Here is a 23,305-nt window from a genome sequence, read left to right as displayed (position 1 = left end):
CCCCCCCCCCCCCACTCCCCAGCCCTCTCACACACCCAAACTGCTGCTACTGGCCCTGTGACCTCTGTGACAGACTTAGGCATAACCACTGTTGACAATTGAGCTCCACAAAAGCTAATCAGCTATCTGCAAAGTGCAGCTAACTGCAGCATTCAGATACATGCACCAAAAACAAACGTGGCTTTTTTTGCGTTTTTCCTGAAAGCCACAGTGAATGGGAGGAGTGATTTCTTTTAAACTGATTGAAAATAAAGAGTAAATCCAGGTAAACTTAGACCTGGTTCTACATGGAAAAACTAATAATCAGGAGATTCTGGTTTGGAAAACAGACAGATTTTTCTACAAGGATTCCATCAAACAAAGCTAGTATCAACAAATGATACGGTCCCTAACCAAAGACTTTGCTTACAACATAGAGTACACAAATGGCAAGCCTTCAAGGTGGGAAGGGGGAGATAGCAAAAGTCTGTTTTTTATTATCAAGTGTTCTTCATCCATGGATCAGTGTTTTACAGAAGTGGGTGAGTGCTAGTGCCCTTCTTACAGATGGAGTGATGAATGGAGGTTAAATAGATTGTGACTTGTCCTAGGACAGTGGTTCTCAGCCAGGGGTCTGAGCCCCCTGCAGAGGGCCCACGAGCAGGATCCAAGGGGGCTGCCGAGCAGGATCAGTGTTAGACTCACTGGGGCCCAGGGCAGAAAGATGAAGCCCCACCACATGGGGCTGAAGTCCAGGGCCCTGAGCCCTGCCACCTGAGGCTGAAACTAAACTTAGCTTTGTGGAGGCCCCTGTGGCATGGGGCCCCAGGCAACTGCCCTGTTTGCTGCCCCTTAATGCTGGCTCTGGCTTTTATATGCAGAAAACCAGTTTTTAATAGTATGTTGAAGGGGCCTCAAAGAAAAGGCTGAGATCCCTTGTCCTAGGGTACTCTGTCTATGGCAGTCAGACTAGAGCTCATCCCCTGACTCTAGTTCTCATGAGCTCAATCACTAGATCAGTTTCCCAGCTATAGTGAAACCACATAGTCCCATTTAATTCTGTTGCATATGCAGCTTGTCCTGATCTTTCTGACCATTTTAAGAGTAGGGTTCAGCAGGAGCAGTGTTTGAAGTAGGATTTGAAAGAAGACTGAGAGCAAGGATCTCAGGTGCAGGAAAGGAATGGGGAGGAGGGGAAATGGAGCTGAAATTCAGACAGGAATACAGTGGTACATTGCCTTTATGATGCATAGAGGAGTTTCCACTTGATGTGGAAAGAGGCATGAAGCCAGTGATGAGATCATGAAATCTGCTAGTTGTGGCCCGTTTAATCTCGAGGAGGAGACTGCACTACAGTGTGTATATCGTACTACTGTGTGATGTCTTTCAACTAGAGTGAAAGTAAAGCTTTAATGGCTGCTGTATGCAATTTTTGTATGGAGATGAGTGACAGCAGATCAGTTAGGTCGACCCAGCTATGTCACTCTGGAGTGTGAAAAATCCACACCCCTGAGCAGAGTGGTTAAGCCAGCCAAACTGCTGGCGCAGACAGTTCTAGGGCTGTGTCTACACTACCACTTATGGCAAAACTTATATTGCTCCGGGGATGAATAATACCGCCCCCAGTGACATAAGTTACACCAGCATAAGTACCATTGTGAACAATGCTATGTCAGTGGGAGAGCATCTCCTGCCGCCATGGCTACCGTTGCTCATTGGCAGTGGTTTAATTATGTCGGCGGGAGAGCTCTCTCCCATAGGGCGACTACGCTAGAGGTCTTATAGCAGTGCAGCTGCACTGATAGTGGTGTCACTGTAAGCTCTCCAGTGTAGCCATAGCCTAGGTTGACTGAAAGTCTTCTGTTGACCTAATTACTCCCTCTCAGGGAAGTAGCTTAACTACAGAGAGGGGAGAACTCCTCCTGCTACTGTAGTGAGTGTCTATGCTGAAGCGGTAGAACAGCGCTGTTGTAGCTGTTTAAGTGTAGACATAGCCCCAGTTTGAATTTGCTCCCGTTCACAAGGGCTCCTTGTTGTAGATTTCCTCCTCTCTAAAGCTTCCCAGGTTATCACTGATTAGGCTTTACAATTATCCTGGGACACACAGAGCCTCTAATTCATGTAATTCATTCTTGACAAATAGATTATAAACAAAAAGGTGTCAGTAACACTGAGTTCTTTCTGGAAGGAATATTTTTGTAGAGGTAACCTATTGACCTGCCTGTGTTTCCAGCATTACTTAACTGTCTGTTTTGGCAGGCTGGTGCCGAAGTGAACGTGTTAAACGATATGGGGGACACTCCACTGCATCGTGCAGCCTTCACTGGACGCAAGGTAAAAATACATTATTTTCTAACTACTTGTATTCCACCCTGTGTGGTTCGCAGGATGCATAAGGCAACCCAGCATAAAATTGTGTCCCCTAAAGGGTGCTATAATGTGTCAGTGGCATCTAAAACTGTTAAATAGTTTAAAATAGTAACACATTGAAGCCAAAGCGCTTGAGGTAGGAAAAATCCTTGTAGCAGCACATTCCAGAAAGCTACTGAAGAGCAAATTTTAATGTGCCTAAAATCTAGACTGTCTAATCCTCTGATTTGGTTTTGGTTTTTTTGGCAGAGAACTATTTTTCCCACCTGGGAGGGTAGGGGAAATATCAGTCTTCCTTCTCCATAGCTGCTCTTTCCCTTTTTTGTTCTCCAGGATGTGGCTGGCAGCTAGAAAGGGTGAGCATAGTCATTTTTCTCTGTTGAAGCACTTTACCTGCACGCCTCTCCGTGCAATTACTTCCTACATCACTCTTGCTATGTGCCTGGGGTAAAGCGCCTTAATGTGGGAGCATGGCACTAATCAGCCTCTCAGCTGTAAATGCTGGTTGTCAGATGGAAGCCAGTTTGGAGGGATGGGAAAAGTAGGTGTTTCTGCATACAGCTGGACAGACCACTTAGTAATTCCTCACAAACCATATCAGAAAGCAGTGATGCTCAGACCTCAGTGGTTCAGAAGCCAAATTAGTGATCAACATTACCCAAATGAGCCACAGTAGTGTGAATTGTTTCTCTTACTATAGTACTATATATTCCTATTTAAACAGTATGATGGAAAGTATTTAGTTTTTACTTGTGTATATATTTACTTATCTCATAGAACTGGAAGGGATCTTGAAAGGTCATTGAGTCCAGTCCCCCTGCCTTCACAGCAGGACCAAGTACTGTCCCTGACAGATTTTTGCCTCAGATCCCTAAATGGCCCCCTCAGGGATTGAGCTCACAACCCTGGGTTTAGCAGGCCAATGCTCAAACCACTGAGCTATCCCTCTCCCCTCCACATACTTTCCCATCATACTGGTCAAATAGACTAGAATATATATTTTCGCAGCAAAATAACTAAGTATTTTATCAACTGCAACTGGTTAATAACCTAGTAAAAGCATCCTGAATGGTTAATCATTAAATCAGTATTTTAATATGTGCTGCAAAGAACCTCTGGAGATTCATTAAAGAGCCCCTAGCAGCTCGAGACCCTTGGTCTGAGTGTCACTGGCATAAGAATGATTAGACTTAAGATAAGAGTGGCCATACTGAGTCAAACCACTTGTCCATCTAACCCTGAATCCCATCTCCAATAGTGGCCAGTCCAGATGCTTCAGAGAGTGAACAGAACAGGTCAGTTATAGAGTGATCCCTCTCCTGTCATCTAGTTCAGCATCTGGCAGTCAGACGTTTAAGGACACCCAGAGCCCGGGATTGCGTCCTGACCATCTTGGCTAATAGCCACCGATGGACCTGTCCTCCAGGAACTTATCTAATTCTTTTTTTGAACCCAGTTATACTTTTGACCTTCACAACATCCCCAGGCAACAAGTTGCACAGGTTGATTGTGCACTGTGTGAAGTACTTCCTTTCTAGGGGGAAGGTGGAGGGGGGTTGTCTTTTTTGTTTTAAACCTGTGGCCTTCTGATTTCATTGGGTTCTTGTGTTATGTGAATAATAAATATTTCCCCCTTCACTTTCTCCACACCATTCATAATATTACAAACCTCTATCATATCCCCCCATAGTCATCTCTTTTCTAAACTGAACAGTCCTAGTCTTTTAATCTCTCCTTGTATAAAAGTTGTTCCATACCCTTAATGACTTTCGTTGCCTTTCTCTGTACCTTTTCCCATTCTAATGTATCTTCTTTGAGATGGCACGACCAGAACTGCATGCAGTATTCAAGGTGTGGGTGTACTATGCATTTACGTAGTGGCATATTTTCTGTCTTACCTATCCCTTTCTAATGGTTCCTAACATTGTAGTGGCAGTCAAAAAAGCTAACACATTGAGCAGATATTTTCAGAGAATTATTTATGGCTCAAGATCTTTCTTGAGTGGTAACTGCTAATTTAGACCCCATTTTGTATGTATAATCAGGGTTTTTTTCTAATGTGCATTACTTTGCACATATCGAACTTGAATTTCATCTGCCGTCTTGTTGCCCTGTCACCCAGTTCTGTGAGGTTCCTTTGTAACTCTTCGCAACTGGTTTTGGACTTGCCTGTCTTGAGTAACTTTTTGTATCATCTGCAGATTTTGTCACCTTACTGTTTACCCCTTTTTTCAGATCATTGATGAATATGTTGAACAGCACTGGTCCCAGTACAGATCCCTGGGGGACCCTGCTATTTCTCTTTGTTGTGAAAATTGACCATTGTTTCCTGTCTCTTAACCAGTTACTGATCCATGAGTACCTTCTCTAATCCCATGATTGCTACTTTGCTTAGGAGCCTAGTCAAAGACTTTCAGAAAGTTCCAGTACACTGTCAACTGGATCACCCTTGTCCACATGTATGTTGACGCCCTCAAAGAATTCTAATAGATTGAGGCATGATTTCCCTTTACAAAAACTGTGACTCTTCCCCAACTTCGTGTTCATCCATGTGTCTGATAATTGTGTTCTAAACTGTAGCTTCAGCAAATTTGCTGGATATTGAAGTTAGGCTTACCAGCCTATATTTGCCAGGATTGCTTCTGGAGCCTTTTTTGAAAAATTGGTGGTGATGACTGTCCTACAGTCATGTGGTACAGAGGCTGATTTAAGTGATAGGTTCACGGTTGGTAGTTCTGCAACTTCATATCTGAGTTCCTTCAGAACTCTTGGGTGAATACCATCTGCTCTTAGTGACCTGTTACTAGGGCCCTACCAAATTCACGGTCCATTTCATGGTCACAGGAATTTAAAAATCCCAAATTTCATGATTTCAGCTATTTAAATCTGAAATTTTATGGTGTAATTGTAGGGGTCCTGACCCAAAAAGGAGTTGGGGTGTCTCTCACAAGGTTATTGCAGGGGGTGTTTTGGTACTGCTACCCTTACTTTTGCAGCACTGTCTTTAGAGCTGGGCAGCTGGAGAGCAGCAGCTGCTGGCCAGGAGCCAAGCTCTGAAGGCAGAGTGGCCACCAGCAGCAGCACAGAGGTAAGATGGCATGGTATGGTATTGCCACCCTTGCTTCTGCACTGCTGCCTGCAGGGCTGGACCCTCAGTAAGCACCACCTCTCTGTCCGCCCAGCACAGATGTAAGGGTGTCAATACTGTGACCCCTCTAATATAACCTTTTGACCCTGCTGCAACTTGCTTTTGGGTCGGGACCCCCATTTTGAGAAATCCTGGTGTTTCTCCCCCCACCTTCCCCTGGTAAAATGTATATAGTATAGGGTGGAAAGCACACAAGACCAGATTTCATGGTGGGAGATCAGATTTCATGCTTCATGACTTTTTTTTTTTCCCATGGCTGTGAATTTGGTAGGGCATTACCTATTACTATTTAACTTGTCAGTCTGTTCCAAGTTTCCGCTGAGGCCTCAATCTGGGATAATTCCTCAGAAAAGTCTCTTTTAAAAAGAGGCTCAGGTGTGGGAATCTCTCTGCAATCTCCTCTCCAATGAAGACCCATGCAAAGAATTCAGGGGTGGTGGGTATAATAGCCCAGAGAAGGCTTGGCCGTCTCTTATGCTGCTGCTGACCCACTGCCAGACACCTGGGCTGTGGTGGCCCTGCCCCTTCCCTGAGGCCCCCACCGCCTGCTGCTCCCATGTTTCCTCAGGGAGGTCAGGGTAGCTGAGGAGTGACACAGAGCCAGTGGTGGGTGGGGGAGTGAGGAGGCTCCAGCTGGCAGGCCAACCCAGCACTGGGGGGGAGTTGTGTGTGGAGGCTGGGGCTCCTCTGGTCAGGGGAGGCCTCTCAGGGCTTCTGTTCCGGGGGGGCAAAAGGGACGGAGCCAGTGGGCTAGCCTCTCCAAAGCAGGGTTTCACCTGGTGCTCATGAAAGAATTCATTTAGCTTTTCTGCAGTGGTCATGTTTTCCTTGAGTCCTGCTTTAGCACCTTCATCATCCAGTGGCCCCACTGATTGTTTAGCAGGCGTCCTACTTCTGATATACATAAACATTTTTTGCTGTCTGTGTCTTAATTCTTTTTTTGGCTTGCCTATTTATAGACTTTAAGGCTGACTTGTCTGGATTAGTTGAACACTAATGCATAGCTAAAGAGGATTGAAATCACTTGTTAAGTGCTCGTTCATATGAAGCGCTACATCCAATAAGCATAAAACAGTATTGTAAATATTAGTCTCCTAGCCACTTACTACATAGAATACTAAAATTAAGGTGAGTCGATTCAGTAGCTAATTAATGTGAACAACTTGTTCTTTCAAACAGATGCCATTTGCCTCTTACATGCTTATGCCTACACAGTATTAAAATGTAGAACTGATTCTCATATGACCATGTGGTTACACTGCAGAAAGTGTTCTCTGCTCAGATTTAAGTGATATTTAAAGTTCTCCAGTACAAGATTCCTTATTAAGTGTTTGTTACACTCTTTAGTAAGATGTCTTTATGCCAGACTTTGCTGCTATGTATCTTCAAGTCTAGTCCAGTATCTGTAGTCCCCTTAGTCAGAGTCCTGTTGTATTATTCGGACTATCTCTTCCCTTGCCATGTTTTACAAACTCATTGTGGCAGTGAACCATTACATGCTGCTAGGCTCAAAAGGGAGGATTACAAAACAGTGGACCAACCCAATTCTAGGAAAGTGCCATTGTGATAAAGCATAACTTTGAACTTGTCTTCCAGGAGGTGGTGATGCTGCTCTTACAGTATGATGCTGATACTTCTATTGTTAATGGGAGTGGACAGACGGCAAGAGATGTTACACAAGATAAAGAGATCAAAAATATGTTGGAAGGTAACTTCCTTGTCTTCACTGCCTTTCATAAGCATTTGTATCTCTGAAGAGAGCTGCTTCACCTACGAATTCACTTGATTTCAAAATAGCTTCTGGTTAAAAACTAGTGTTCAGTCACTTCTATTGTAAAAGAACACTGGCCAGTCAGTACAACTGGGCTGTTTGTTAATGCCTTTGAAAGAAGCCTTAACCTATTTGTAAATGCTGTTTCTGATCGAAGTTCGGGCCTTAAAGGCAACACAGGTTTTTTTCTCTGAGCCCTGTAATGATGTGGACTCTGTGTAGCACTCAAAGCCCTAGTTTGCTGCATAGGGGAAGTAATCCAAGCACATGCTGATAACAAGAGCTGCTTTGTGTGTAACAAGCTGGGATATAAACCACATCACTTGGATGCAAACTGTAACTTCTAGCATTTTGCAGAAATGGTGGGCAAACTTGCTCAGACATCAGTGACTGTACTAGGTGTCACAGGAACTGGAAACAGAGCTGAAGATCTTTCCTGCAACTCCCCTTCTGTAACCACTAGATAATGCTTAGAAAATAATAATGATCTCTGCACTCTAAAATTCTAACATACACAGAGGCCAAGTAGGTTGTGGGGACATCTTTGCAGGAGAATAGAAAAGGGAAATCTGCCCAATTTAACTTTGAGTACAAAATAGTCAATGGGAGAAGACTCACTGAATCATTCACAAACTTACCAGGTCTTGCTCCAGACTGTTTAAGCTCTGAAAATGAAGACCCTGTCCAAGTGATTTTGGGTTTCCAGCCAGGGGCAGCTCTAGACATTTCACTGCCCCAAGCACGGCGGCATGCCACGGGGGGCGCTTTGCTGGTCGCCGGTCCCACAGCTCCGGAGGACGTCCCACAGGCGTACCTGTGGAGAGTCTGCTGGTCCCGTGGCTTCACCGAAGCCACGGAACCAGCAAACCTACCGCAGGTACGCCTGCGGGAGGTCCACCGGAGCCCTGTCTGCCGCCCTCCCGGCAACCGGCAGAGCGCCCCCCGCAGCATGCCGCCCCAAGCGTGTGCTGGGGCCCATGTCTCCAGCCTGAGATGAAGTAGAGTTGTGACTTCCATAGAATAGGTGCGTCTGACTTTCAGAAAAATTTGACCTTCTTAAAGGTGTCCAAAGCTGAATACCCAAAATTGATTTACTTTTTAAAGTCTTGACCAATGCCACTTTCAAAAAGCAAGTATCTTTTATGTATAGATTCACTACTTATACTATCTGCAAACAAAGGGTAAGAAAGTAACTTTCTATTCCTGGGGACAATACTGGGGCTACTTTTTTAGATGGGGGTTCTTGACAACATAACCCTGAATAGACTTTATGAATAATCAATCTTAATTCAAATGTAATTCTTTAGTCTGAACAGATGGTACATGTGGCTCTTACATTCAGAAGTAAAGACTGGAAAACTAAAAATTTCCGAATGAAATCATTACAAGCAGTACTTTTCCAGAAAACATGCTATTCCTTAATTGTATATGAAGTTACAGGCAATTATCATAAACAGATGCACTAAAGATAAATTCTTAATGAGTGCACTTGTTAATTCTCCTCAGGGTGAAGCATTTATTAAAGTGCTTATTAATCTGGCTAACAATGTCAGTTTCACAGTTGTTGCTATGGTTGCAATCTGACTGCACGTGTCTGAAAATCAGGACTTCCTAAAAGTCTGATTAACTGGATTTCAGGGAAAAAGTAAATCCCCCCTGCAGGTTAAACTTCTTAAAACACTTGATCCAATTCCGTTGTCCTCAGTAAATGAAAACAAATTTACCAGTGGAATTTACTGTGACACATTTATTAGGGAAACAAGATACATCTATGTATTGGCAAAAACTTCCGTTGTATACAGAGATAATGTAGAAGCACTAACATATGTTTGCACCAAGGGCCTGGAATTTTTTTGAGAGGATCAAAGCACCCTGTCTCCAACTGAAGTCAATGAGTTGCTCAGCATTTCTGGAAAAAAGGTCCAAATCATACAAAAGTGCCTAAACCTCTGGCTCCATAACTTGGAATCCCTGGAGTACATATCAATATGTAAACTGAGGAATTCCTGAGCTTTGTCCTCTACAGCATAAGCTCATCGACCTCCTTCTGTTATACAGATAAATCAGTTTTGTTATCTATGAATAACAGGAAGTTGAAACAGTGGCATCATCTTAATTTGTCAAACGATTGCCAGTCACATGTCTTTTGACTTCATATGTATGTAAATCACCTTAATAGTAATACCTAGCGTTATTTTCACTGCTCCTTTATAAGGAAACCATTCTTCTCGGAGCATGCCTTAAAAATAAATAAATCTGTGTGCAAAACTTGAATATTTCAGTCCAGAGGAGAACTCTGTGTAACATGGATTGTGCTTAAAGCAAGACTTTTTTGTGCATAGGCCTTTATTAGACACTAACCCACCAGGGCTTGAAAAATCCTAGCCCTCGTGGTTGGGAAGAGAATTCTCCAAATGTGACTAGTATAAACCAATGCTGTGCCATCATCTCAAGTCTGAAGTCAGTTCCAGTGCTGGTGCTTGTAGCATTGACAAGCACCAGCAGAAGGAAAACAAGTGGATGAGTCACTACAAAAACTAATTTCCCCCTGCTAATACTCACACCTTCTTGTCAACTGTTTGTTTGAAATGGGCCTCCTTGATTACATTGGCCTCATTAGCACTAAAAAAGTAATTTTTCCTCCCTTCTCAACTGTTGAGAATAGCCCACTTCCACCTTAATTGAATTGACTCGTTAGCACTTGGTAAGGCAACTCCCATCTCTTCATGTGCTGTGTATTAATACCTGCCTCTGTATTTTCCACTCCATGCATCTGATGAAGTGGGTTTTAGCCCAAGAAAGCTTATGCCCAAATAAATTTGTTAGTCTCTAAGGTGCCACAAGGACTCCTCATTGTTTTTGCTGATACAGACTAACACAGATGCCACCCTGGAACCTGTGAAACTTGAATAACATCAGAATTTTTCTGCAGTGATTTGTCACCTTTTAGACTTGTGCACTGTATTTAATTGACTGAAGAGCATGGCTCTTGAGTGTATTTCACCCTGTCTGGTAGGCGTAGCCCTCAAGTTAACAAGTGTTGGGGAAACCGTAGGCCTTGTATACCGTGTTTGAACATTCGTCATAGACAAATATCACTTTGCTGATGTTACATGTGTTCCTCTGAGAATATTACTGTGGTTGCTAAAGCTATTTTCACTTTGAAAACAGCAGTGGAAAGGACACAAGAAAGGAAACTGGAAGAACTCCTTTTAGGAGCAGCAAGAGAAGGGGAGACTGCAAAACTCTCAGCACTGGTAAGAATTTGAGATGTTTGCTACATATGTTACCTTCACACCCAGCACCCCTATTGCAGGCAACAGTCCAAACTACAGTGCTTCCTTACTGGTGGAACTCTCCTTTTATTACAGCAGATTACGATGCAAAATGTTCAAGTGTTTTCTAATGTCCTTCCTGAGTTAGCTAAAGGTTACTATGAAATGCTGCTTGTTAAATTTCTACAGTACCTCAGTCATAAGGCTTACCATGAGAAATATCTGCTGCAGCTGAAATTAGTATAGTACGTGACAAACATTAGTGAGTGCAAAATGCATGAATACAACACTAAGTCTGAGACTTCAAAAACACCTCAGATTCATTGTGTATATCTTCAGCCACAAAAGAAATTCAGCCCCTTGTGTGTATTGCAATACAGCAGACCCACACCAGAACACAGGATTTTGGATCCATGCGCAGACCTGCATTAACTCAGGGACCACATTATAGCAGGGACTCCATGGATTCCAGTCAAGGTAATTAAATTTGGGATCCATGCGCAGTCCCGGGCTATAACTGAATTTGCGCTATAAAGTGCACGTTCTAGTGAGGGTCTGCTGTACTTGCAGCCAATAACAGATACTGATTCTGTGTCTCCAAGAGAAACTGGTCTGGCCATGCTACTTATCTGTGATCTCCAAGGAACACTAGTTCTAGTGGACTTAACATCTATACTGAACCAATGCCCCTAGGGTTAACAGCCACTTTACTGCTGGAGGTACTTGCCCTTGGATGAGAGAGGAAACTAAAACTGATTTACAAAACAAACTTCCATCACTACATGTGATGTGAAACTTGTTGCTCATCCACTACATATAGAAAGTTTGCAGACTGAGTAAATCGAAATATCTTAAATGTGTGGCTAGGAAATGAATTTTTCACCGTTTTCTGAAATGGTTGGGAGAATGAGTTTTTCTAAAACAACTCTCCAAATGTAATATCAAACATGAAACTTTGTTCAAATGGTATCTTTCTGGGAAAGTTGCAAGTCCATCTTGTTTTAAAGCTTTGAACTAGTCACATTTCATGACATCTGAAATCCAGAAACCCCATCAAATGTGTTGCAATAAATTGACAATCTATGGAGGTGTGACCTCTACCAATAAGGTTACCAACAGAATTGTATTAAAGATAAACTGACTGCATGCATTAAAGCTTCTCCAGTAGCTTTCCAACCACTGCCTGAATGAAGGAATGGTTCTACCACTTGTATTTTTCTTGACCATGTACCTTCTCAGTCCAGTTATAAATCAGTTCCCTTCCAGCTCTGTCTGGGGTTGCTAACTACTTAGAATATTCCTGTCCTTAGTCTTGATGGACTTCTATGGCCTGTGTATATAGAGGATGTTTGAGCTGATCAGTGTTCCTCTCTGGCCTTATCTATTAACACAGTGGTTCTTAAACTATGTGGTGGGCTTCCATAGGAGGCACAAGAATGTGTCAAGGGAGGTGTGAGCTGTGTGCTTTGTTTTGGAAGAGCTCTGACTGTCATCCTTGGGTGGCAGGGGTTTGTGCAGAAGGACGGTGCACACCCAGAAGGTGGGGATAAAATGGGACAGCCAGAGCCCTGCCACCTAGACTCAGGCTCTTCTTCCCCCAACCAATCCCTCACCAGGAGAGGCATCTTGGGCTCTTCCCCCCCACACCCCTATTCCCCACTGGGAGGCGGCAGGGCTCCAGCTGTCAGCCCTGGGGTGACAGTAGTAGTGCAGAAGTAAGGGTTGCAATGGGGTACTAAGTCTGCTTCAAAAAGTGATATTGATGAATATCACTTCTGTGCTGCTGCTGGCGGGGAGCTGCCTTCAGAGCTGGGTGCCCAGCCAACAGCCTCTGCTCTCAACTCTGCCTTCAGAGCTAGGTGGCGATATATGTATGGAGGCTAGGGGAGAAGCGTAAATAACTGCAGACACAAACAGGGGGGCCTAATCAAATGTTTTTGAGAACTACTGTATTACCACAAATAGCTTCAAAAGAGTAGGGAACTCTCATGGCAGCAGTTTCTCTACTAGCCATGTACCGTGTTACAAAAGACACATCGGTTTTCTCTTGAATCTGCTAAAATTGTTTATGTATATTTGTTAGTCTGCTGCCCAAGGGACCGAATAATCCCTTCCCTAATGAGTTAGGGTTTCCTGTGAATCTTGTCTTTTATGTACTGGGTTTTTATTAGCAACTGCTTCGGTTTTCCCACTGAGTTTTTTATACTCCTTCTAGACATGCTTCTGAACAAAATGAGAATATCTTGGACATAAGTGATGGGTGCACACCTATATAGAATTACAAATACAGTGAACTGAGCACTTTTTGTATGGTAATACTGTCCTTATTAACTTCAGAAGGCCTCGATGGTAAAAGGTTCTCTATTTTAGAATCTCTAAACTCGATTTCTGTTGTCTTCCTGCTCTCGGAGGAACACAATATTTAAACTATTAAGAGTACCATAGAAATGCAGCCAATTCTGTGCTACATTGTACATGGGAGATGGGATGGGGATACTTAAGTCAAGAATACTTGGAAGTAGCTACTTGTAACTGAACCTCTCATTTTGCTGCTGTAGCCCTTGCGCTTCCTATAGCATGACCCCCTTTCATACCCTACTTTTCATACCCTAGTCTATATTTCAAGATTTTGGGGTAGGGAGCAGATACTTGACCCTAAATTGCTCAGGTTATATATAGTGCAATAGGGAAAACTAAAATAACCTGTAAATATAACAATCTGGTTTTTTGTTTTGAATTTTTTAGTTGAACAGGCCAAAGCCTCCTGATATTAACTGTACTGATCAGATGGGAAATACGGCATTACATTGTGCAGCATACCGTGCTCACAAGCACTGTGCCTTAAAACTTCTAAAAAAAGGTGCAGACTCTAAAATCAGAAACAAAAATGGTAAGTAAAGTTCTTACAGCTTTTAAATATGAAGCAAAGGAACTAAACCAGTCTCATTTTATGGAAGTACTTATTAGTCACTGCTTAACTATTAGATGTGAAAGCTTGTCTGCATGGTGCAGCAATGCGAACTGCAGGCGATGAATTCTAATGCAGTGGTTCTCAAACTTCTTTTTCGCAGACCACTTAATGATCTTTCCAAATGTTGGTTGTTCCATTAGCTAGAACTATTGTAAAGCGCTTTGGATAAAAGCACTATATTTAAAAAACAACCCAAAAAACCCAACCTTTTTAATAATCTTTTTTTGTTCTACAATAAAAGCGCACAACTCATATTTTGATAACATAGTCTTACCTTTCTAATGCAATGGATGTGCGCTCCCTCCCCAACCACGGCAGCCCCTGAGCTGGGGCTGGGAAGGAGGGGAAGTCTCTCCCTCTCTCCCCTGCTGTGGCAGCCCCCAAGTGGGGGCTGGGAATGGGGGGACTCTCCCTGGCAGCCGCTGCCTTGGAGCTGGGGAAGTCATCTCTTTCTCTGGCCACTACAGCCTTGCACATCCCAAATTCCACCCACTCCCTCTTCTCACCCCACTGCCCCCTCCCACCTAGCCACTATTCCCCCCAAGGCCACTACCTAATCTTACATGTGTGTCTTCTCCAGGGTTCAGGCATCTAATTAGAGGAGCTATGCCTGTGCGGCTCCACTAATTAGGTGGGTGGCCCTTCATTCTCATGTGCAGCCACCCAGGTGTGGACCTTAGAGGGAACTATCTGTGGACCACCTGAATGGAGCTCACGGACCAGTGGTGGTCCGTGGACCACAGTTTGAGAACCTCTGTTCTAATGTATCAGGGGGTAGCCATGTTAGTCTGGATCTGTAAAAGCAACAAAGAATCCTGTTTGATAAATGGACACAAATCAGATATTAAGAATGGCAATATACAAAAACCTGTAGGAGAACACTTCAACCTCCCTGGCCACGTTCTAGCAGACCTTACGGTGGCCATCCTGCAGCAAAAAAAACTTCAGGACCAGACTTCAGAGGAACTGCTGAGCTTCAGTTCATCTGCAAATTTGACACCATCAGCTCAGGATTAAACAAAGACTGTGAACGGCTTGCCAACTACAAAACCAGTTTCTCCTCCCTTGGTTTTCACACCTCAACTGCTAGAACAGGGCCTCATCCTCCCTGATTGAACTAACCTCGTTATCTCTAGCTTGCTTCTTGCTTCCACATATACATATATATACCTGCCCCTGGAAATTTTCACTACATGCATCCGACGAAGTGGGTATTCATCCACGAAAGCTCATGCTCCAAAACGTCTGTTAGTCTATAAGGTGCCATAGGATTCTTTGCTGCTTTTTCTGTTCTAATGCACACAATGTGTTGGATGGTAACTGGCTTGTGAAGACCCTGTTGTGGTACACTAGAAGTTCCCTATTGCACTCTAACTTGTGTACTAAATTAAAATGCAGTAGGGAGCTCTTAGTGCTCACCAGCAGTGTCTGCAGGGACCAGTTAGTGTGCATCATGTTGGTGTACATTAGAATTCACACCCTTGCACTCTGTGTTGCTGCACCATGTAGACAGGTACTGGGTCACTTTTTGTTGACTCTGCCAGAGATGAGCATGGCAGTATAAAAGCAGAGGAATTTACAGTTCATAGAAAGTCATTGGGACTGATGTTCTTGTGTCATTTCAGGTTCTCTTGAAAATCCCACCTGTAGTAAATTGACTGTAACACTCTGGTTTAAATTACAAGTAAATAACTGTTGCTACCTGCCTCTGGAAATTTCCATTACATGCGTCTGCCAAAGTGGGTATTCACCCATGAAAGCTTATGCTCCAATACATCTGTTAGTCTTAAAGGTGCCGCAGGACTCTGTTGCTTTTTAAGTAAATAACTGGCAGATGTTGATTAGAATAAAATTAGGCTTCTGTAGTCCTAGCAAAACTCTTCCTTACCAATTCTAGCAAAATTCAACTTGCCCACAGTTTTAGCATAACAAATATAATACAATTTATCGGTCAATTAAGACTTGCTCTTGTCTGGCAATTGAGCAAATCTTGTAAGGTAGACGTATTAGTATAGAAACATAAGAAGTTCAGAAGGTGTCTTACTGTAGGAAGTGAATCATAGCTCGGATACCACTCTCCTGCCAGCTCTTTCTATCAATTAATGTTCAAACAAGCAAAACATTGCTATTGCTTTCCCTCATAGCTGTATAGAAACCTTATGCCATATTAAATACATCCAGTGTAATGACTACATAATACCTATCCACAGTATTAAATGCCCTGCAACAGATTTAACTCCTAATTAAAGCTAAACTCTCTTCTGGATTTTATTTTGGTTATTAAACAGACCAGACACCGTTTGATCTAGCCCAAGGTGCAGAAATGAAACAGATACTTGCAGGAAGCATTGGAAAGGTGGGTACAAAAGATCCTATATTAAACTGTTCAAGAAGCAATCAGTTGGATAAGTGGTTTTTTTTTAAAAAAAAAAAAAAAACAACAAAACTTATTTTATATAGGTAATGAACAAACGCCTGAAACGATATGAAGGTCTCCTGTGGAAGGTATGTTTTTTTCTTTTACTTTCCCTTTTGATAATACGTAATACAACCCAAACATAGTTTTCCAAGTCTATCCCACCAGATTGTATTCTCTGTTCTTCAGAGGGGGCTGATGAATAGTGGCTTTTCTGTGAGATCTTGACTGGTATATTACAACATATTTCCAAAACTAATCCTAGGATAGGAAGGGTGGTCCTGGATTCAGGATATCTTGGTGCAATACCTGGCTCAGCCACAGGCTCCCTGTGACTCATAGACTCATAGTGACCTTGGACAAATCTTGCTTCATCTACCCTGTGTCACAGTTCCCATTTGTACAGTGGGGATAGTGCTTGCCTACCTTTTAAAGATCAACTCCATTAATAATTGGGCTGTGCTTCTACTACAGTTTTGAAGGCCACATTAAGATCTAGGTAATCTGACTACTGGCTCACTGCTATTCAGCATTATCCATAGGATAGAGCCCATTCCTAAAAGCCTTGAAAACTGAATTATAGGGAAGATGGTAATAAAAACTTACAAACGTTTCTGTTCTGTCCAGTCCTCAAAAGATATTCTAGCTCTCATGATTTATTATAGGGAAAATCTTTATGCAACTCCTCTCAATCCTATAAAGATGTGTTTAAGTACAATACATGAAGCAACTTTCTCTCGAACTTTTGAAGAGTATATATTTTTTAAAATCTTATAAATACTTTGGCTTAAACTAAAGTTTAGTGTAATAATTCACAAAGTTGGTTTACTGCTGATATGAAACCATTTATTTACATCCTAAAAATCAAAATATTAAGCTGCACCTTGTAAAGCACACTCGCCTCATGCTATCTAATGGTGATTTAGAAGGCTTGATTTTTAGGCATCTCTTAACATTGCTATAAACTCTTAAAAGCAGACACTGCTGTGCATCTGGCAATCCTTCAGGTCACTTCCCCCTATCTGCATTCATCTTCAGTTTTCGTGTTGCATGGGTCAGATTGGTTAGATGAGTTACTTCGATTATAGTATATGTAAGAAACCTTTATGGTAGGTGCTAACAACCACTCCAGTATAAGGGATCAGATATGTGGATGGCCATATTGAGTGCTGAACTACAACAAAGCTAAACTTAATGGACCAGGAAGGTTCCTATTGAGTAACGATGCTTATTAAAACTCCATAAATGTTGTTGTTGTCTTTGTGGATACAGCCAAACTTGTACTTATTTTTTATAAATGTTCTCCCATTGCTTGGGGAAGGAAATAGAATGGTTGAAAAAACAGATACTGATTTAATGTTGAGTTTTTTAATAGATATAGCTCTTGCATCACATTTGAAGATGAAAAATAAATTTTCAAGCTATAAGTAATGTAGACTGTGTCATAAATAGATGGTAAGTCACTCTGTTTTGGCCTATTTGACACTTTTTGGCCTTAACAGTTAGTCCTGCCTGCCTGATGCGCTCAAAGACCTTTTCCAGGTGTACTAGGTGTTCGGGCCAGGAGTCTGAAAAAATGGCCACATCATCGAGGTAGGCAACTGCATATTCTCCCAGTCCTGCTAGCAGACCATCTACCAGCCTCTGGAAGGTGGCGGGTGCATTTCGCAGCCCGAAAGGAAGTACATTACTGGCTTCTGGATTCTATCTTCCCACGTCGCTGCCATCATATTCATAGCTTCCTACTCAGATTTGAACCTTAGGCGTTCATAAACTGAGAAGCTAGCATAACCCTTCTAAAGCTTTTCTACTTAGATCTGATCTCGCTGCCACCATCCAAAATTTCAGGGTTTCGCCCCCTCTGGTTCCCAAAACCTTCCCTGGAGGGACCCCAAGACTAGAAACCCTGAGCTACAACAAAGGGAAATAAACCCACTTCCCTTCCCTCTCTCTCTCTCACCCAGACTTTCCTCTCTGGGCTAACCTGGAGTATTGATGCAATCTCTTTACATCACAATACAAGAAGCATATGTCCTCTATTCCACAAAGAGACGAACCCAAATACAAGGAACAGAAGAGATTCTATCTCTCCTCCCCTTAGCTTCTTCCCGCCCTGGGACACTAGGAGAGTTAAACAGCAGAGTAGGTAGTGTTTCCCCTCCCCCTGTCTTTCCTTTCTGCTTAACCAGAGAAAACTCACAGGTTTTAAAAAGAAAAGCTTTTATATAAAAAAGAGAGAAAAAAGACAAACATTCTCTGTAACAAGATGACAATACAGGGCTAATTAGCTTATAAGAATGTGAATAAACAGTCTGAGTCAAAAAGAATCCAATTTGAAACATTCCAGCAAGTTACACACATGAAATACACCAAAACAAACATAAAACAAGCCTATATTGTTTTTCTACCTGTACTTACAAGTTGGACACAGAAGATTAGAAGAAGAAAGAAGCTTCTCATAGCTGAGAGACAAACAAAAGACTCAGAGTCCAAAAATTCCCTCCCTGACTTTGAAAAATTCAGTTTCCTGATTGGTCCTCTGGTCAGGTGTTTGTTCCCTTTGTTAACCCTTTACAGGTAAAAGAAACGTTAACTCTTAGCTATCTATTTATGACAGACTGTTAGCCACCAAGTACTGCTATCAGTTATCAGGAGTAGCAAAGGGCTTTGAAATGACTGACATTCTCTTTTAGAGTTTAAGGTTTTTTGGCTGGAAACTTTACTGGGTAGTACTAGAACATGGAGTCCTTTCCTGGTATCGCAAACAGTAAGTGTCACACTTAATTTCTTGATAATTAGAATCTTAACGATCTTAATGACTCCTACCTTTCCACTTTAAAATCTTTTTTTAATCTTCCAAAGGGCTGATGCAGTAAATAATGATCATCGCCAAGGATGCAAGCACCTAACACAAGCTGTCTGCACGGTAGGATGTGAAGCAGGGCTTCTAAAATACCAGTCATACACTGATATTGTGCACATAAAGACTGAATTCCTTGGCTAAGTCACTCCATATGGCTTCTGGCTCAGTTCCTTTAACTTTTTTCCAGATCACTGTGGCTTAGATGACTTCCCATATTTCATGCTTTATATGATGCCTCTCTGTAATATATAATACAGAATCATTATTTTGTTTGTAATATGTGGCATGAAGTAGCATTTTTTATAAAGAATTTTACACTTTTGTAACTAAATCTACATCTATACTTACAGCAGTGTGTAGAGTACAGGCACTGCAGGTGTGTGTACATGTCACAGTGCAAGGCAGGCTGTGTCTGTATTTATTGTTGCACAGCACTACTATATGCTGCTAAAGGCTCTGGCAGGGGGAGGAAGTAGGACAGTACACAGCTTAAAAGTAGCAAGATATGGGAGGCACTATTTCGGCATGTAGAAAGTCATGTGTAGGGTGTATACTCTGGGGGCTCAGGTAATAAGCAATAAGTGTAAGGAGTTGAGACAGGGACTATTCCAGTTGCTTTGAGCCTACATCTCAAGTCTGCAATATCAGGTTTTAAAAAAAAAAACAACCTCTCCTCTTTAGCGTTTAATATTCTTAATAAGCAATCTTAAACTAAACCTGCTATCTAAAGAGAATGTGAAAAATTTAGACTTCTGGCAAAAATATTTACAGTGAAGAAGAGCTACCTGTGATTATTTTTTAATTAAACATAAATGGTTGGCTTTAAAAAAAAAAAGTGGAACTTCAGAAATATGGTGCTCAATATATGCCTCTAGCAAAATCTAATCTCTTTGCAGTAATGATGTTACTACTTTGGGTGCTCGTATATGTACATTACACTGCGTGTGTGTATCCTGTGCCATGGTGCTGGAGAACTTTCCCTAGTGCTACATATAGGAGTGGGAGTATAAAGGACAGAAAGCACTGCCTTTCTCTAGTTCCTTTTTACATCCATAGCTGGAGCATTGAGTCATTCACAAGGAACACCAATCTACCTAGTATTACTCCCCCCAGAAAAGCTCTTGATCCTTTTTCATTTTGATTTAGCCCTTCTTTTGGGGTCCTTCCAGTCTGGTCAGTCTTTGGACCCTGCCTAGTACCAGGGAACCTATGCCGAGGTCCCGGGGGTTGAAATCTTGCCAAAGCTGTGGGAAACCTATACTTGTTAGTGACAAATCCCGCCCCTTCCATTCCCCAGGTGCCTCAAGTGTTTGGGTGAAAACCACATCAGAGATATAGGTCACCCATCTTTTAGTCTCCAGGACTTAGACAAAGTTGAGGGGGGAGTGCTTCCATTATATTCTTATGGAAGCTGTTCTTAGACCAGCATTGGAGCCACCATCATCTAAGAGAAGCTCTTCAGACTCCTTCCCAAAGTGCTTCCCTGGTCATGTCAGCTGAAAGAGGCTGCAGAAGATCCCAGTCTCCAGGACTGTCCTCTTAAAGGCCACGGAACCCAAGTCCTGGCCTCAAAGCACAAGCCTATGTCCACTTCTGGCTCCTTGAAGCATAGAGTATGGGACTCTCTTTCACAAAGGATCCTTCAGGTACTCATGGTAGAATGCATTCTTCGACCTGCTGCTCGCTGGCACAGACTCACTTAGACCTGAGACATCGAACCTGGTCCCCTGTCAGGCACCATTGTGACAGGCAACTTCTTCCGTGGTGATAGAGCAGTCTTGGGTGATTGCTGTGGGTCAGCAGTCTGTTGGTACAGACTCAAGTGGAGGCTGTTGCTGCAGCTAGACTTTACTATGCCTGTCAGTATCGCTGTAGTCTCTGCTTCAATGTGAGCACCCTCACCTGGCACTGACATAGCCTTTTAGAGGCACTGGGTCACTTGTCCTTGGCATCACTTGTCTTAGGCTCAGCACTGCCACATTCCATTGGGACAGCTCAAGATCCCCTGTGCCAAGTACTACTGGCTTGGAAGCTGTCCATGCTGCTTCAGTACTGTGCTTCAGGCATAGGTCCTGACTGAGGTCACAGAGCATCTCTGCCAGCACCATATCTCGCCAGATTTTCCAGGTGCTCCAAGACTTCTCCAGAATCTCAGGTTTCCCGGTACCAAGAGCATAGAGACTACTGTTTCTCATTGCTGGGGCTCGGAGACAGTCTGTCCAGGGATTGGGACACTTGCCCCAGGCAAGCCTGGGGCCTGGTACCATACTAACACCTCACAATGGCCCTGTTGGTTGCAGATGTCTCCAATTTCTAGAACCAATTCCTCTCATATGAGTATTCCCACAGGTGGGACATTTCTCCTACCAGCTCTGAGGGAGTGTCTACACTGCAGTTAGACAACCGTGTCTGGCCTGTGCCAGCTGACTCTGGCTCCCACCTCACAGGGTCACAGCGCCCAGGCTGCAGCCTGAATCTGAATATCTATACTGCAATTAAACAGAGCCCTGTGAACCCGAGTCAGCTGGCACAGGTCAGCCAGGTTTTTTTAATTGCACTGTAGATGTACCCTGAGACCAGTGATGCTAATGAACCTGATAACCCATGCATTTGACTTTTATCATTGCTAGCTCTGGAATATCCACTGGTACTGCAGCCCATATTGGTACTGCAAGACCAACTGAGCCATCTCCTTTGCCTCTGCTGTAAACCACTTCCTCTTCTCTGGTACCGTGACCTCGCTAGAGATGTCATTTCCCCCACTACCAGATGACTTTAAAGGATACCAGTAGTTACTCAGGTCAGTGGCTGCCTCTCCAGACATGTAGGTGTATTGCAATGGTTTATACTGTTAAGAGGAGTAACTCCTCCTCATAGGCTCACAGCACTGTCCACCAGAGCACATTAACTTCAGTGACATTTCTGGCATATGTCCCAGTTGTGGACATTTGTAGACCAGTGATGTGTTCCTTGATTCATACTTTTACCAGACATGCACCATCTGGAGCTTCAAGGGATATAATGCAAATGCAGGCAAAGTGGCCATACATCCCTCTTCCAGTGAGTGAGCTCCGCCTCCTGGGGTAACAGCTTTGGAGTCTCCTGCAGTGTAGTGGACATATGAAAGCACCCGAAGGAACAGTTATGTAACTACTTTTTCGGGAGGGTTCCATACATCCATTGCACGACCACCCTTCTTCCTTGTTGCATCAGAGTCTACCGTTGGGTTCTGGTACAAAGGAACTGGAGGAGGGGTGGGGCATCTCTGCTCTTTATCCCTTGCTCACAGTACAGGGAGCTGAGCGTGGCTTCCCCTGTGAGTACTGCTAGGAAAAGCTCTCCAGCACTGGCGCATGAAGCGCATGCATGCTGCCAATGTTATGGACATATGCAATACATCTTGTACAACAGTTAAGAGAAGGTAAGTACCCGTTTCTTACTGCTTGTGTTTAAAACTATATTAAACTGTTTCTTCAAAGTGAGTTTCTAGTCTGATAAATGACTTGCATTACTTTTATGCAGGTCTGCTTCTTGTGGATGGTCATAGCAGCCTTTTTTACTACTCCTTGTCCAGCTGAATGACTGTTTTTATGCATCCATAAGCTTGCTAAGTTCCAACTGGCTGCACCTGTGCAAACCATTGAAAGCAGTAGTTGCATAGAGGTTGCTGAGGACTTAAATTTGAAGACATTGTGGATGTGCAGATTTAATAGCTTAGTGTTCTGCACAGCCTTTACTTGTGGTGCATGAGATCAGGGCAAGGAACAGCTTTGCTTAGACAAAGCTCCCTTTGTATGGCAGGTGACTAGTTTGTCATCTTTGCTTGTAAACTGAGCACATTTGAATTGAAAACCAGGGCAAACATAACCTATATTACCATTTGTAGGTACTTTAGAGGAGTACTATACTCTAACATTATATAATTGCCAGTAAAACTTTTTTTAAACCTTGGGTGCTGTTTCTGGAATCTGTAAACTCATGACTTTTTTTTTTTTTTTTTTTAATCAAAGGTAAAATCTACAGATAGCTTCCTTTTCTCTGTCAAATGCTTCGATGACAGTGTTCACAGTTTTAAAGTTCCTAAAAACTCTCCTCCTAAGGCTAGAGAGGTAACTACCAATTTCATTAAGTCTCTAATCTTGTAGCTTTTTTGTGTAGATGGAAGAGAATCTAATTTTGGTTGCATGGAGCTAACTCTGAATCCTTGAGCTGTGTATATTAATACTATACTTTTGGATTCACTAGTAGTATAGAGATCTGACTCATGGACACACAGCATTCAGAATAGTTTGTATGTTTGTTGCTGTTCCACTGCTGAAATAGCTGGTTATAGGAAAACCTGTTCAGTCTTTTGGCATTCCCTAACTAGTGAGAGGTTGTTTTGAGCTCCTAAACTTCTGTTGCAACTTACTCGTCCCTCATCCCAAAGCAAGAAAGGTAGTTTAATTAGTGTATTCTTGCAAATAGGTTCAAAGCTGTGGTTAGGACCATGCATTCTAAACAAGGGATAAT

General features: G+C 42.7%; 1 protein-coding gene across 3 annotated transcripts in view; it reads left to right on the top strand.

Annotated features, from left to right (window-relative positions):
• OSBPL1A (oxysterol binding protein like 1A) overlaps window positions 1-23,305 on the top strand; it is a 160,999-nt gene that overhangs the window by 19,360 nt on the left and 118,334 nt on the right. For all 3 annotated transcript variants that reach the window (XM_032799011.2, XM_075062973.1, XM_032799010.2), the window contains exons 4-12: window positions 2,239-2,313; window positions 7,094-7,205; window positions 10,440-10,525; window positions 13,289-13,433; window positions 15,803-15,870; window positions 15,975-16,019; window positions 18,624-18,697; window positions 18,793-18,856; window positions 22,804-22,902. In XM_032799011.2, the coding sequence (XP_032654902.1) occupies window positions 2,239-2,313; window positions 7,094-7,205; window positions 10,440-10,525; window positions 13,289-13,433; window positions 15,803-15,870; window positions 15,975-16,019; window positions 18,624-18,697; window positions 18,793-18,856; window positions 22,804-22,902 (768 nt within the window). The remainder of the gene's footprint in view (window positions 1-2,238; window positions 2,314-7,093; window positions 7,206-10,439; window positions 10,526-13,288; window positions 13,434-15,802; window positions 15,871-15,974; window positions 16,020-18,623; window positions 18,698-18,792; window positions 18,857-22,803; window positions 22,903-23,305) is intronic.

Source organism: Chelonoidis abingdonii, chromosome 2 (genome assembly GCF_003597395.2).
Source record: "Chelonoidis abingdonii isolate Lonesome George chromosome 2, CheloAbing_2.0, whole genome shotgun sequence".
Taxonomy (NCBI): Eukaryota; Metazoa; Chordata; order Testudines; family Testudinidae; genus Chelonoidis; species Chelonoidis abingdonii.
Note: the sequence above shows the minus strand (reverse complement) of the source record. Positions and strands in the feature narration are given on the sequence as shown.